Source organism: Berghia stephanieae, chromosome 1 (genome assembly GCF_034508935.2).
Source record: "Berghia stephanieae isolate SIO BIC M18660-M18661 chromosome 1, UCSD_Bste_1.3, whole genome shotgun sequence".
In the NCBI taxonomy this organism is placed as follows: domain Eukaryota; kingdom Metazoa; phylum Mollusca; class Gastropoda; order Nudibranchia; family Aeolidiidae; genus Berghia; species Berghia stephanieae.
In genome coordinates, this window is record NC_088360.1 from 21,814,731 (window position 1) to 21,830,943 (window position 16,213).

At 39.4% G+C, this 16,213-nt stretch overlaps 1 protein-coding gene across 7 annotated transcripts in view; it reads right to left on the reverse strand.

Annotated features, from left to right (window-relative positions):
- Nucleotides 1-2,437: 2,437 nt before the first annotated feature.
- Nucleotides 2,438-16,213, reverse strand: part of LOC144970364 (multidrug resistance-associated protein 1-like) — a 98,280-nt gene continuing 84,504 nt past the window's right edge. For all 7 annotated transcript variants that reach the window (XM_078909952.1, XM_078909929.1, XM_078909968.1 and 4 more), the window contains exons 29-32: nucleotides 15,446-15,604; nucleotides 13,657-13,823; nucleotides 5,135-5,329; nucleotides 2,438-3,923 (exon numbers count right to left, since the gene is read on the reverse strand). In XM_078909952.1, the coding sequence (XP_078766078.1) occupies nucleotides 3,800-3,923; nucleotides 5,135-5,329; nucleotides 13,657-13,823; nucleotides 15,446-15,604 (645 nt within the window). In that variant the 3' untranslated portion in view covers nucleotides 2,438-3,799. The remainder of the gene's footprint in view (nucleotides 3,924-5,134; nucleotides 5,330-13,656; nucleotides 13,824-15,445; nucleotides 15,605-16,213) is intronic.

Here is a 16,213-nt window from a genome sequence, read left to right on the forward strand (position 1 = left end):
TGGGTCACATATTGTGGATGGGCGAGAGGAAAAAGGTTATGGCAAGGTGAAGGTCAAAGGACCGATTCCATGGCAAGGTGAAGGTCAAAGGACCAATTCCGTGGCAAGGTGAAGGTCATGGCAAGATGTAAGTTAATAGACTGACCCCGTCATGAACATTTTTGACAAGACTCAATATGAGCTACTTAATTCTAGATACAGTCATGTCCATGACAGGTCGTATGGAACAACACCGTTTCATTTCATACAGTACATACGACATGTGGAGTGTCTTTTTGAACTCTAGCACTTTTTAAAATAACAATTAAACAAAAAGTATGGAGAGAAAAATAAAGTGAGTAGATGTGACTGATATATAAGGGAACAACACAAAACAAACAACGTTTCGGCCCTTGGCCTTCGTCAAGAGACAAAAAACACAAACACAAATATGTAAATTTACAAAATATCGCATTGTTTCCACATTTGAAGAAATGTGATATTTTGTAAATTTACATATTTGTGTTTGTGTTTTTTGTCTCCTGACGAAGGCCAAGGGCCGAAACGTTGTTTGTTTTGTGTTGTTCCCTTATATACGAGTCACATCTACTCACTTTATTTTTCTCTCCATTTTACTGGCACATTTAGGCACCTCTATCTTTGGTTTTAAAACAAAAAGTATAATTACAATTATAATAAAAATATTAACAATAACAATAACAACAATAATAATTATAATAATAATGATGATGATATTAATAAAAATAGCAATAATAACAATGTTAATAATAGTGGTAGTAAAAGTAGTAGTAGTAGTAGTAGTAGTAGTAGTAGTAGTAGTAGTAGTAGTAGTAGTAGTAGTAGTAGTAGTAGTAGTAGTAGTAGTTTGTTTTTTGTTTTTAAGGGTTTTACGATGTTTGCGACACATTTAGGTTATATCAGCGCCAGTGAAAAGAAGAAAATTGAATAGTCAAAATATTCTAGCTTACAATCAAAGCACCCAAGAAAAAGTAAGACAAAAGGGAATTGGTTCAAATAAGGAACAGATGTAGATTCCAAGAGCATATCGTCAGTGTACTTAGTTTGAGATCACCTTAAAGTCTCATCCAGACACCAACCAGCAAGGATCCCACGAAGAGGAATACACTCAAATGGTTACAACTCATATGTTAAAAAAACAACAAAACAAAACAGTATAACAGAGAGATGATTTACAAGGAAAAATAATATCATCTCCCAAAACTATAACTATACATTCGACTGTTTCCCTCCCAGCCAAGGACTCCGGCCAGGGTCAGGACAAAACTAAGTAATCTCATTCCAAGACAAAGACAGATAACAATTGATATTATAGGGGTATAGAAGACACAGCAAGTACCTCTCTGCCCTCTATGGAAGGTCGGGAACCCCACCCAGAGTAGTAGTAGTAGTAAAGTAGTAGTAGTAGTAGTAGTAGTAGTAATAATAATAGTAACGATAATAATAATAATAATAATAATAATAATAATAATGATAATAGTAATAATAGTAATAACAACAACATCAATAATAATAATAACAACAACAACAACAACAATTATAAAAATAACAACAATAATAGTTGTAAAATATATATATATGATGATAGCGTTGACATCAACAGTCTATGTATGCGTTAAAACTTTCAACAAATAATGCCAACCCAATTCGGACAGAGTATGACCCACGTGGTTACTTGACAAGGAATAAAAGAAAGTGGATAAGTGCCAGAAGGCAATAGACAATGACATCTCTGTGGCCATGAGAATTGAACCCGTGGCCCAACTAGTCTGGCACACCTTGCTGTTATTACAATAAGAGCCTGCTCTACCCACTCTTCTGAATTAATGGTCAAATATTGGAGCAATCGTCTAGATGTTTTATTTGATTTTGTTGGGAAAAGAGCTCATTGTAAAAAGCTAACTCGTGGTCTTCAACCCGTGACCTCAAGAAGTTGCAAAAGGGACTCAAAATAAACACTATATTTGAAACAACTGTTTTTGAATGATGGTTGGTGTCAATTGTAGAGTGACGGGTGCGGTTCCAGTCAGCTTTCAGGTTCAATTCACATGACTAGATATTTATTGGCTAGTACTGAAGTACGGCTAGACGTTTTACCAAAATATGTACTTGCAGACGGATAGGCACTCTGGTAGTTATTCTCTTTTGCCTTAAGGCTACCATAATCCACACTACAGAATTACAATAAATGCAAAAATATTTCACTGGTCTGAAAAAATAAAAACCCAATAAACAACAACAAAGAAATCGAGTCCCCATAATCGATTCTATGCCTTTGGTTTCAATTCATATTCACATTATTCTTAAAAAATGAAATTTCCTCTGAACATCCCCAAGGGGTAATTAGTCTTTAGGCTGTAATTTCCAAGGAAGGAAGTAGTAGTAGTCCTTCACAGCCATTCGGCCCACGGAGCCAGAGTTTTTTTTTTTGCACTGCGGCTGATGCCTGGGTTATTCCAGTCTTCCCTTGGAAAAGACCCTAAAGACAAATTTCCCATGGAATAAAGGGAATTTATTTATTCTTATTAAAATGGGGATTATTGGTCACAGCTTCTTCCATCTACCATGGGCTTTTCTAGCATCTGTGAAATGCAACAGAATGGAGGATCGGATAGCTCACTTGCTAGAACACTCCAATAATCAATTAGAGCAGACTTGTGTCACGTATTGTCTGATCCTTTCTGACCCCTCATTACACCATAGATTTATATACATATATATCAGGCAAAGATGTTCAACGGGCATGTTTCAGCGTACACTACTGAAAATCCTAGATTCCTCTTGATTTAAGTCAAAACAATTGTTTTATCAAAGTTGAGAAAATGCAATGAATTGCTTATTTCTTATCTTATAATGACAGTTCTCTTACGCACACGATGTATTATTGCACCAAAAAGTAGTCCATGAGGAATTTCTATATTTAATCTGTTCTACACACCTACCCATCAGTATTGAATAGCTAGGTTTCTTACATCTGTAAGAAAACACTTTTTTAAAGCATCCTATCCAAAATGTAAACAGGCTATTTTGGAAACCATATAGAGCTAGAGACACCTAAATGAATTCAAACTTTATGAGCCTTGTGGCTCTAGGGGATTGAGGGACTATTTTTAATCGACCAACTTCACGTGAGTAGAAATAATACTTTCAGACTCACTCTCCATTCTCAATCATTTGAAAACATTTATCATACTATCCCTTATTGTCTATGCTAATTTTCACACATTGTTACCCCAAAACTCATATTTTCTACACGTGCAAACATTCCCAATTTCAAATTTAACATTCGCTGAGTTTCTGGCAACTTCTCAAGATGGTAGAGGGAGTTGGAAAATCCTGTAATTCTCATGACAATCATCTGTCAGAGTTGGAAAATCCTGTAATTCCTATGACAATCATCTGTCAGAGTTGGAAAATCCTGTAATTCCTATGACAATCATCTGTCTGGCTACTCGGGTTCTCATCGAAGTGGAGACGATATCTAATGACCTTCAACTCTTCCCCTTTTTATCACCAACTCTGACATGTTACATTTAGTCAACATTCACACATTATCATATTTTGGAATTCAAAGAAGTGTATGAGAAATCATACCGGCCGGCAAGTCTGTAATTTGTATTGTGTTTGGACGTGTTAGTTACGACAATGGAATGAATAATCACTCGATTCCAACCTACACACTTTGCTCTCTGTCTGATAAATTTGGCGCGTTTGCCAACACGGCATATGACTAAAGTCAGCTAGAAACAGCAAAAGTCATGTGACATTATATTTCAAGCAATCAAGTCTCTTTGCCCGCCAGTCCGACTTCTTTGGCCATGGAGTAAAACGCCGAGTCTGGGTCAGACAGAAGCGCGGATGGTGAATCAAATTCTTTTATTTCTCCCCTGTCCAGAACCATTATTCTGATTTGGAAAAGAAAAAAAAGAAAAAGTATAAAGTCAAATTTTAACAAAAGAATGTTTCTTTTTTTCTTTTTTTTTTTGTAAAAGGGTGAAATGAATATAAAGTTTATTAAAACTTTAAGAAAGTTTCAGTCACAAACAAAGCAAGGAAGACAGAGGATGAATAATTACAGTTTTTTTTTCTTCTGAGTTTTAACCTCAAACTATCCGATATTATCAAACAATATTGGGTCTCCCTTTTCAAACTGACAAAGTAGGGAGCAGGCACTGGTGGGAACATCTCAAAAAGTCTGTATGAAACTGGGGCAGACAAAGCAAGAAAGACAAATACAAGAAAAAAACAAACAAAACATCCTTGAGGAAGACTGATGTCTTGGAATGTTTTTGTCTTTTGTCTTGTATTTTTCTATCTTACTTTGTCTGGCACATTTCATACACACTTGTTCAGATATTAATCGTATACCAGTGCCTGCTCTCGAGGTTGTTCATGTCTGTACACACATTTCATTTTTTTCTTCTGGATAAATAAAGTATATTCGTATGAGGGAAAGAAGAAGTGGATACTTTGAAAAACTAAAAAAAAAACAACAAAAAAACCCTATAAACTAAAAGGCTGTTATGTGGTGCAATATCCACTAAATGTGCTCAAAGCGCTTAGGAAAAAGGTCCCAAGCTAACAGCAATACTTAACATGTAAGACGAGACATGACGCCTGTGAGGCGATATTACAGGGTTTTTTTTCCAATAGAGACATCACTCTTACTGGCCTGGTAGTCATCTTACACCTGAGTGCAGTGAGATTTTAAAAACATATATAACTGACTCACCTATCATAATCCATGACAGTGTTCATTCAGCCTGTGTGCTATGGTAATGACTCACCTATCATAATCCATGACAGTGTTCATTCAGCCTGTGTGCTATGGTAATGACTCACCTATCATAATCCATGACAGTGTTCATTCAGCCTGTGTGCTATGGTAATGACTCACCTATCATAATCCATGACAGTGTTCATTCAGCCTGTGTGCTATGGTAATGACTCACCTATCATAATCCATGACAGTGTTCATTCAGCCTGTGTGCTATGGTAATGACTCCCTATAATAATCCATGACAGTGTTCATTCAGCCTGTGTGCTATGGTAATGACTCACCTATCATAATCCATGACAGTGTTCATTCAGCCTGTGTGCTATGGTAATGACTCACCTATCATAATCCATGACAGTGTTCAGCCTGTGTGCTATGGTAAACACGGTGCACTCCTTGAATTCTGTCCGGATGGTGTTCTGGATGAGGTCATCCGTATCCATATCCACAGATGCTGTGGCTTCATCCAGGATTAGAATCTTTGTCTTTCTCAACAACGTTCTGGCGAGACAAACCAACTGTCGCTGTCCTAAGCTGTGATCAAGAAAAATAAAAACAAAACATACAAGATGCTGTGTTCAGGGAAAGAAGTTGCTCTACTAAACCATATATATAAATAAAGTCCATTAATTTTTATTTTTCTCAAATATTCATGAATAGATGAATCTTTCAATACCAACAGATTATCAACAAACAGAGAAACACCTGTCTCTGACCACCATCCACTATCCAAAGAATATCAACAAAGCACTAGATACACCTATCTCTGACCACCTACCAATATCCAAAGAATATCAACAAGGCACTAGATACACCCATCTCTGACCACCTTCCACTATCCAAAGAATATCAACAAAGCACTAGATTCATCTATCTCTGACCACCTACAGATGACCCTTCCACTATCCAAAGAATATCAACAAAGCACTAGATACACCCCTCTCTGACCATCTTCCAATATCCAAAGAATATCAACAAAGCACTAGATACACCTATCTCTGACCACCTACCAATATCCAAAGAATATCAACAAAACACTAGATACACCCCTCTCTGACCACCTACCAATATCCAAAGAATATCAACAAAGCACTCGATACACCTATCTCTGACCACCTACCAATATCCAAAGAATATCAACAAAACACTAGATACACCCCTCTCTGACCACCTACCAATATCCAAAGAATATCAACAAAACACTAGATACACCCCTCTCTGACCATCTACCAATATCCAAAGAATATCAACAAAGCACTAGATTCACCCCTCTCTGACCACCTACCAATATCCAAAGAATATCAACAAAGCACTGAACACGGGATCTAACCCAGTCACTTTGCTTATGAAGCAAGTGCTCTACCAGCTGAGCTGCCAGGAACCCTGATAAATACGAACGTTTATATAGCACATTTCCACCAATTAACCGTGTTCAATGCGCTGCTTAATGTTTCATTTATTCCCCAAGCAGACAATAGGGAACCATATTTCAATTTCATACAGTACCAGTCACCTGTCAAACATACTTTTCATTACTAACACTCTCACAATATCCATCACTGCCTATAGCCAGGTACTCATTCACACCGAGTCAAGTGGGTCATTGTGTGTTTAGTGTCTTATCCAAGGACACAAGGTCAGGACCAGAATTTTATAAGATCATTGCCACCCATTCCACCACTGGCCTCTATTTTTATGAATAGACAATTCACTGAGATAATGGGCCATTGGGCCACATGATGAGCTTTAATATAGCGCAATATCCACTTAATGTGCTCAAAGCACTTTACAAGGAGTCCCTGACCAACAGCAACACGTAACATGTAGAACGAGACATGATGCCTTTGGCGATATTACATTTTTTTCCGACAGAGACAACGCTGTTAACAGCCAAGTACTCACTTTACACCCGAGTACGGTGAGAAAATGTGAGTAAAGAGCCTTTTCCAAGGCCTCAACTATGCACCGAGCTCGGCTCAAACTCAGGACCTTCTCATCCAAAAGCGAGTGTTATACCTCTAGATCACATAGCCGCACTTTAGCTCTCTCTCTCTCCCTCCCCCTCTCTCTCTCTCCCCACCCCCTCTCTGCCTCTCCCAGCTCCCGATGAGCCATAGACCTGTGGAAGACGTTGACAAACCTGAGGTTTTCTCCACTCTCCCCACCCCCACCCCCACTCTACTTCTCCCAGTTCCTGATAACGCATAGAACTGTGGAAGACGTTGACAAACCTGAGGTTTTCTCCACTCTCCCCACCCCCACTCCCTCTCTGCTTCTCCCAGTTCCTGATGAGCCATAGACCTGTGGAAGACGTTGACAAACCTGAGGTTTTCCCCACTCTCCCCACCCCCACCCCCACTCTACTTCTCCCAGTTCCTGATGAGCCATAGACCTGTGGAAGACGTTGACAAACCTGAGGTTTTCTCCACTCTCCCCACCCCTGTCATATAATTCCTATACCTGAAAAATGTAAGCATTCACGATAATAATTAGATATACCAAATTAGTGTATGGAAGATGTTATTGTTATTGTCCCGTACGAAAGCGAAACTAAGATCCGTTCCCGGTTCCCAAAATAGACAGCCTATGTAAAAGTCAAAGAATAAAGTATCATTGTGAAATCGAACTACATCTTGTTCAAATTTGTTGATCATGTAAAATAAAGAACATGACATGGTGTCAGGCAAGTTTATAAGTACATTTAAACTGTTATTTATTGATATTGCGTAGGAAAATCGCTGAAAGTCGAATCTCGATCTGAACAGAAAATCAAGTCTCAGTCAGTACAGAAACTCAAGATTATCGTAACAGTCAGGTCAGAAAATCAAGTTCAATCATTCGAAGCACAATGGATGCACTTAAACCGCCATCCATGGATTTTGAAAGCGGCAATAACGCAGAAAACTGGCGATCTTGGAGCCAACATATGAAACTCCTTCTAACGGGTCCGTTAGCCGAAAAGAAAGATGAGCAAAAATCGAGCTACTTTCTACTTTACATTGGACAAGCAGGACGTGATATTTATAATACCTGGTCATTGGCAACAGACACTCCAGTACAGACGCTGTTTGACAAATTCAGTGAATACTGCCAACCTAAAAAGAACACAATCATGGCCAGATATCGTTTCAACTCCCGCCTCCAAAAAGAGAATGAGACAATAGACCAGTTTGTCACCGAATTACGACTGATCGCAAAGGAATGTGATTATGGCGAAATAAAAAACTCCCTCATCCGAGATAGAATCATATTCGGGACAAAAAACGACAAAATACGTGAACGGTTGCTCCAAGATGAGGACATTCAACTGGACAAAGCGTTAGACATAGCACGATCAATTGAGGCAACAGGTCATCAGTTATCTAGCATTCAAAACGCGCCGCAAGTCAATCATGTTGATATAAATACCTTAAGAAAAGACTCAGGACACCGTCCTGTCGGACACCGAAAAGGTACCAAAGCACCCACTCACCAAACCAAACCAAACTTCTCTCACTGCCTCAACTGTGGTGGCACGGCTCACCATCCGACGAAATGCCCTGCTCGAAACAAAACATGCAACTACTGCAAAAAACCGAACCATTTTGCCAAAGTCTGCAGGAAGCTAAAATACAGTAGAATTACTTTAAACCGAAATTTTGGGGACCTTCTAAACCATTTCGGTTTAAAGACATTTTGGTTTAAAGCAAGTTCCCGTTTTGCGATGTTTTTCAAGGGTAGTAACTATTTAAGGAATTTGCTCATTTAATCGTATCATGGGTTTCCCCTTAAATGGAGTTGTTGAATAAATGCCGTCTTTGTAACCATTTTAAAAAAATGTTATTTTATTATTCTTTGTGTGTGTGTGTGTGTGTGTGTGTGTGTGTGTGTGTTTAAAAATAGTTTTCGGGTTTTTCGTTTTCCATTCAAAATAGTTGAAAGAGTTGAGTTTGGGATGCCGTGTATTTTACATATCTCCGTCTTGCTCAATTTTTTTTTTTCATCGACTTCACATAGTGTTTTGATTTTAAACTCCAACATGTAAGCACAGTGCTTTCTTTTAGACATCTTTTAGTAAAATGTAAAGCTAAAATAAGATCGAAAGGTCTTGTGTGATAATTGATAATGAGGTGAAGTGAAATGGAAATGAAAATGCGTGTCAATGCTAGGCTGTCTACTACACTCCCCTCTTTTGTTGAAAAGCCATTAGGTTCAAAGGCCTAATTACATAGACCCCCCCCCCCTTACACACACACATTTAAACAAACTGGAAATGAAATGGCATGTCAATGGTAAGTACCCTACCCCCCCCCCCCCCCTCGTGTTGAAAATCCAGTCAGTTCCAAACAACGACTTCTTATAGTAGACGATGGTTCCAAAGCATCAGCAAACGAGTGAGAACATCTCTCTTGCGTGATTCTACACCCCAACTCCCCCTCTTTCCTCATTTTTCGCCTGCCAGTCACCCGTCGTCTTCCTTTTCCAGTCTGTGCGATTGTGGTGTTGGCCAAGCCCAAGTGCAGTGATTGAAGTGTTTTCCTACCCCCACCCCTCATCTTATGCTTACGGTCTTTGTTTTGTTATCGGGCATTATTACGTGTGGCCACCTTCCCGAATTTTTGAAGAAAAATATAGAGAGAAAAAAGGAAGGTGCTCTCAAGTTGTTTCGGTTTAAAGAAAGTCCTGCTTAGAAGTATTTCGGTTCATCGTAAGAATTAGTACAAAGATAATGAAGGAGCTAGTACAATTTATTACATTCTTTGCGGTTTAAGGTATTTTTCGGTTTAGCTTCTTTCGGTTTAAAGTAATTTTACTGTACAACCAAACAAAATCAAAATCCGTACATAAAGTTCGTGAGCAGTCCGATTCTGGTGAAGAAGTAATGTTCGATTACATCAAATTCCAGACAATAGACTCAACTAAAAAGAAGAGGGATGAAGCATTCGCATATATACAAATCAACTTGCCACAATACAAGACAACAAAAACTACACTCAAAGTCAAGGTAGACACAGGCACTCAAGGAAATGCACTACCCTTGAGACTTTTCAAACAAATGTTCCCCGACGACATCGACAAAGATGGGAAACCAACCTCACTCACTCCATCTCACAAAATATTGACTGGCTATGGTGGCCATAAGATCAGACAGTTTGGAACATGCCAAATTGAATGTCAGTACAACAAAATAAAGCATTCAGCAACATTCTATGTCACAGAAGATGAAGGAGCAGCAATAATGGGGTTACCATCAGCAGAGAAATTGAATCTTGTTACTCTAAACTGCCAGATACAGGAAAATAAAACGGACTCCAAAGAAAATCTGATCCAGAACTTTCCAGAAACTTTCGATGGTATTGGCAAATTCGAGGGGAAATATAAGATACACGTCGATCCAAATGTTCCTCCGGTGATACATGCTCAAAGAAAAGTACCCATCACGCTAAAAGACAAAATAAAGAAGGAATTGGATGAAATGTGTGAAAATGAAATAATTACCAAAGTACGTGAAGGTGAACCAACAAAATGGGTCAACAGTCTTGTATACCGGGAGAAAAGCAACGGCAGGTTGAGATTATGCCTGGACCCAAAGGACCTCAATAAAGCGATAAGAAGAGAACATTATGTCACCCCAACACTCGAAGAGATCCTACCGAAACTGTCCGGGGCAAAATATTTCTCGATTCTCGACGCAAAATGCGGATATTGGAATATTGAACTCGAAGAAGAATCCAGCTACCTCACCACCTTTAACACTCCTTTCGGCAGATATCGTTTCTTACGATGTCCTTTCGGTTTAAAGATGAGTCAGGATATCTTCCAAATGAAAATCGACCAGACGTTCGAAGGCTGCCCCGGAGTCGTCGGGATTTCAGATGACATTGTTGTTTGCGGGAAGACAGAAACAGAACATGATGACAACCTGAAGGGAATGATAAACAAATGCCAAGAAACCGGTCTCAAATTGAACCCCGAAAAATGCAAAATCAAACAGAAAGAGATTAAATTCTACGGAATAATATGCACTGAAGACGGGGTAAAACCAGATCCACACAAGGTGTCAGCACTGCAAAACATGGCACCTCCGACAAACACTCAGGAGCTGCAATCATTCCTTGGACTCACAACATACATGAGTACCTTCATCAAAGGAGCTAGTGACCTCACCGCACCCCTCAGGGATCTTATAAAAAAGGAGCACAACTTTGATTGGAATGCCAGCCACGATGACGCTTTCAGGAAAATCAAAGAAGCAATCTCAAGTCACACAACACTGGCATATTTCGACAGTAAAAAGCCGATAACATTACAGGTCGACAGCTCACTGAAGGGACTGGGTGCCACACTCCTAAAAGATGGCCAGCCATTCGCCTTCGCCAGCAAAGCATTAACAGACGAAGAGACAAGGTACGCGAACATAGAGAGAGAGCTACTCGCAGTTGTCTACGGGTGTGAACGGTTTCACACGTACGTATATGGACAACAATTTATTGTTGAAACTGACCATAAGCCACTCACAACGATCCAATTAAAGCACCTGAAAGCAGCACCCCCTAGACTACAACGCATGCTGTTAAGGATACAGCCATATGATCTTAACCTCATCTACATCCCCGGGAAAGACATGCAAATTGCAGATGCTTTATCCAGGCTGTCACCAGAGAAAAATGATCAAATTAAAGACATGGATGTAAAAATCCACGAAGTAATGCCTCAATTCAGCAAAAACATCTTGCAGAGAATCCGGGAGGAGACAGCCAAGGACCATGAGCTGAATGCGCTCAAGGAGATCGTCTTCACGGGATGGCCTGAGAAAATACATGAGACCTCCGTTCTCACGAAACCTTACTGGAATTACCGCGACGAGATCGGTCTGGAAGAGGGGATCCTCATGAAAAATTGCAGAGTAATCATACCCACATCCATGAAAAAAGAGATACTCCAGAAACTGCATGAACCACATCTCGGAATTGAGAAGACAAAACTGCGCGCCCGGGACTCAGTCTACTGGAGAAACATCAACCGAGATATCGAAGAGATCACCAAGGCATGCAACACCTGCCAATCCCTCCAACCAGCCCAACAAAAAGAACCCCTGGTACAGACTGAAATACCCCCAGGGCCATGGCACACCATAGGAACAGACTTATTCTACCTGAAAGGGGAAGAATACTTACTGGTGTCTGACTACTTCTCCAAATTTCCCTTTGCTAGGAAAATACCCAGAGGCCAAAGCACGAGCCAAAAGGTGGCAACTCTCACAAAGCAGATAATTAGCGAACATGGAATACCAGCCGTCATCCGATCAGACAATGGCCCTCACTTCATCGGCAACGCATACAAAGACCTAATCAACAGCTATAACATCCGACACGAAACAAACTCCCCACACTACCCACAAAGTAATGGGTTCATCGAGAGTCAAGTAAAGATTGTAAAAAGAACTTTACTGAAAGCTATGGAATCAAACTCAGACCCATATCTGTCAATGATTGCACTAAGCAATACCCCTATCGATAATAACACCCCATCGCCCGCACAAACTCTACTCAATCGAACCCTGAGTGATGGTCTTCCAAGACGACCAACAAAACCAAACAACTTCAATTCCACAACCAAAGCACTGGAACAAAGGCAACAACAACAAGCTCACTACTACAATAGAGCTGCACGCCCATTAACAGCTCTCGACAACGAACAACTGATTGTTTACCAAGACCAATCCACAAGAGATGGATACCGGGGAAGATAGTACACAAACATAAACACCCCAGATCATACATTGTCCAATCAAACACTGGACAAAATATTCGTCGAAACAGAAACCAGCTTAGAGACGTTCCATTCTTCAACAAGCCAAAAACGAACGGTAACAATATGCCTCTCAACGACCCACAAGGCAAACTACATGAGAAACCTCCAAATGCGATGGTCGAGCCCCCATGCTCACCTTCGCGAGAACAGCCAGTGCACGAACGCACGCCTGTTCGTGGAGACAACGTGTCTCCACAGGAACACCCCATTAAACCACATCCATACACTACTAGAAGTGGACGTACTGTTATAAAACCTTCAAAATACACATCATAGGCATGGCCATTGTTAAGGAAAATGAAATAAAATCGACGTCCACACCCAATTTGCAAAAAAAACAAAAACAAAAAAAAAACACACTAGGTCCATTAGACACTAGTTAAAGCTGCTGGAGCTATGCATATGTGCAGTAGCTGTACATATTTCATAGATTGTGGTTAGTTAGACAACAAACACAAACCTTTTCGAATGGATTACCTACCAGTTACCAGAAACATTTTTTGATTACCGGACTACCAACCAGAAACAATATATGGATTATATACCTAATTTACTGTCGAGAATAATTAAATAAAATAGAGATAAGTCATTAATATTGTTAGCCATACTAAGTCAAATAATTATATTTTTTTTTTCATTATCGAGAATGAAAATATGGATCAGTATGTGTGCACAGTTATAACTGTATGTTGTTGTTAAGAGCAGCTTAGATTAAAGCCTACTTTGAGTTATAGTAAATGTAAATCTTTATCTTAAAGAAGAGGGATGTCATATAATTCCTATACCTGAAAAATGTAAGCATTAACGATAATAATTAGATATACCAAATTAGTGTATGGAAGATGTTATTGTTATTGTCCCGTACGAAAGCGAAACTAAGATCCGTTCCCGGTTCCCAAAATAGACAGCCTATGTAAAAGTCAAAGAATAAAGTATCATTGTGAAATCGAACTACATCTTGTTCAAATTTGTTGATCATGTAAAATAAAGAACATGACAACCCCCACCCCCACTCTTCTTCTCCCAGTTCCTGATGAGCCATAGACCTGTGGAAGACGTTGACAAACCTGAGGTTTTCTCCACTCTCCCCAACGTTGTGGTTCAGCTTGTTCTCCAGACCCATGACAAAATTCTTCAGGTGAGAATGTTCCAGAGCAGTCCATAAATCTGAGTCTGACCTTTGTTCCTTGGGGTCAAGGTTCATGCGTAGACTTCCGGCAAACAGCACTGGATCCTAAAAAGAGAGAGATTGGGTTTAACTTTTATATATTTCGGGTGTTTTTGTTTTTGCTACTTTTAGATTGTATTAGAAGAACTGGGAGAAAAAAAAAACACATACACAATGAGAGAGAGAGAGAGAGAGAGAGAGAGAGAGAGAGAGAGAGAGAGAGAGAGAGAGAGAGAGAGAGAGAGAAAGAACAAAGAGAGAGAGAGAGAGAAAGAGAGAACAAAGTGAGAAAAAAAAAAAAAGAGAGAGAGAGAGAGAGAGAGAGAGGGGAGAAGAGAGAGAGAGAGTGATAGAGAGAGAGAGAGAGAGAGGGAGAAAGAGAGAGAGAGGAGGAGAGAGAGAGAGAGAGAGGAGAGACGGAGAAGAGAGAGGAGAGGGGAGAGAGAGAGGAAGAGAAGAGAGAGAGAGAGAGAGAGAGAGAGGAGAGAGAGAGAGAGAGGAGAGAGAGAGAGAGAGAAGAGAGAGAGAGAGAGAGAGAGAGAGAGAGAAGAGAGGAGAGAGAGAGAGAGGAGAGAAGAGAGAGAGAGAGAGAGAGAGAGAGAGAGAGAAAGGAGAGAGAGGAGAGGAGAAGAGAGAGAGAGAGAGAGAAGAGAAGAGAGAAGAGAGAGAGAGGGAGAAGAGAGAGAGAGAGAGAGAGAGAGAGAGGGAGAAGAGAGAGAGAGAGAGAGAGAGAGAGAGAAATAAATAGATATTCAAAGGAATAAACAAACATGAATAGAACAGCTTCAACAAAAAACAAAATACCAAACACGGAACGTTTTAGGCTCAAAACCCTTCTTCAGCCAACAACAACAACAACAAAAAAAACCCAGTAAAGACATAACTAAATAACAGAGATATCTCTGTCGTCTATCTGGAATTTGGTAATATATTTATGTCTTTATTGTTTTTATATTGTTGGCTGAAGAAGGGTTTTGAGCCCAAAACGTTCCGTATTTCGGTCTTTTTTTTTTCTTCTTAGTTGAAGCTGTTCTATTCATTTTTGTTTATTGCTATTTACAGTCCACACCCACAGCTTCTAGCAGCCTGGTATATCACATAGATGTTCAAACACTCTGTGAAAACGTAGAGATTTTGTCTATTGTTTTGTTTTTAAGGGTTTTACAGCGCTTGCAACACATGAAGGTCATATCAGTGCCAGTAAAAAGGAAGAAAATGGGATAGTTAAAAGTTCTATAATTACAATTAAAGCACCCAAGAAAAGGTTAGACAAAGGGGAATAGGTTCAAATAGGAAACAGATGTAGATTCCAAGAGCACATTATCAAAGTACTTCGTTTGAGATCACTAAAAGTCTCATCCAGACACAAGCACAGGTCCACACTAAGAGGAGTGCACTCAAATGTTTTACAAATCGTACATAATATAAAGAAAACATAATACAATGCATAATAGAGAGATGGTTTACAAGGAAAAAAATATCACCTCCCAAAACTAACTATACATTTGACTGTTTCCCTCTCAGCTAGAGTATCTGGCCAGGGCCAGGACAAAACCAAGTAATCTCATTCCAGGACAAAGACAGAGAGTGAGTTGGAAGACAGATATAAGGGGAAAGAAGACACAGTAAGTGCCTCCCTGCCCACTATGGGAGGCCAGGAACCCCAGCCAGGGATTTGTCTATGTTACCTGTGGCAAAATTGTAATGTTGTGCCTGAGGGAGTGGAGTCCAATGTGAGATATGTCGACACCGTCAATGAGAATACTACCACCGCTGGCTTCGATTAGACGGAACAGAGATAGAACCATGGAGGACTTGCCAGCACCCGTACGACCAACAATGCCAACCTGGTAACACAATGATGAAATCAACACAGTTAAAATTGTGACCCACTCACTCAATCTGGTATCATGCCAGGAAAATCCAAACATTACAACTTAAATAAATAAATAAATAAATATAGAGATAAATTAATAGATATATAAATAAAAAATAAATACATAATTTAATGAGTAAATAAATAAACTGGTATACAAATAAACAAATAAATACTATATTGATCATTATATAAATAAATTTATGAGTATACAAATTAATAATAAAATAAATAGATAAAAAAACCCCCATAAATAATAAGATAAATAAACAAACAAATAAATAAATGGATAAATAGATATAAAAATAAACAAGCAAATAATCATATGATTAAATGTCTCAAAACAGTGTCTTAGGCACGTCCATCTGTCCTCACCACACTCGCAGTCGCAGTTAGCTTTAGCTGAATGGACCTGCAACTTGTCTGATGGAAGTGGAAGTGGAAGTCGTCGAAGAGACATGTCCGGATTGCCCTGAGGCTGAAAGCTGACTTTCACTTTAACACGAACACAAACAGAAATGTGAGGGTTGTCTTTTTTCTCATCTAGAGACTACACGTAACCCATCCTCCAAAAGTCGTA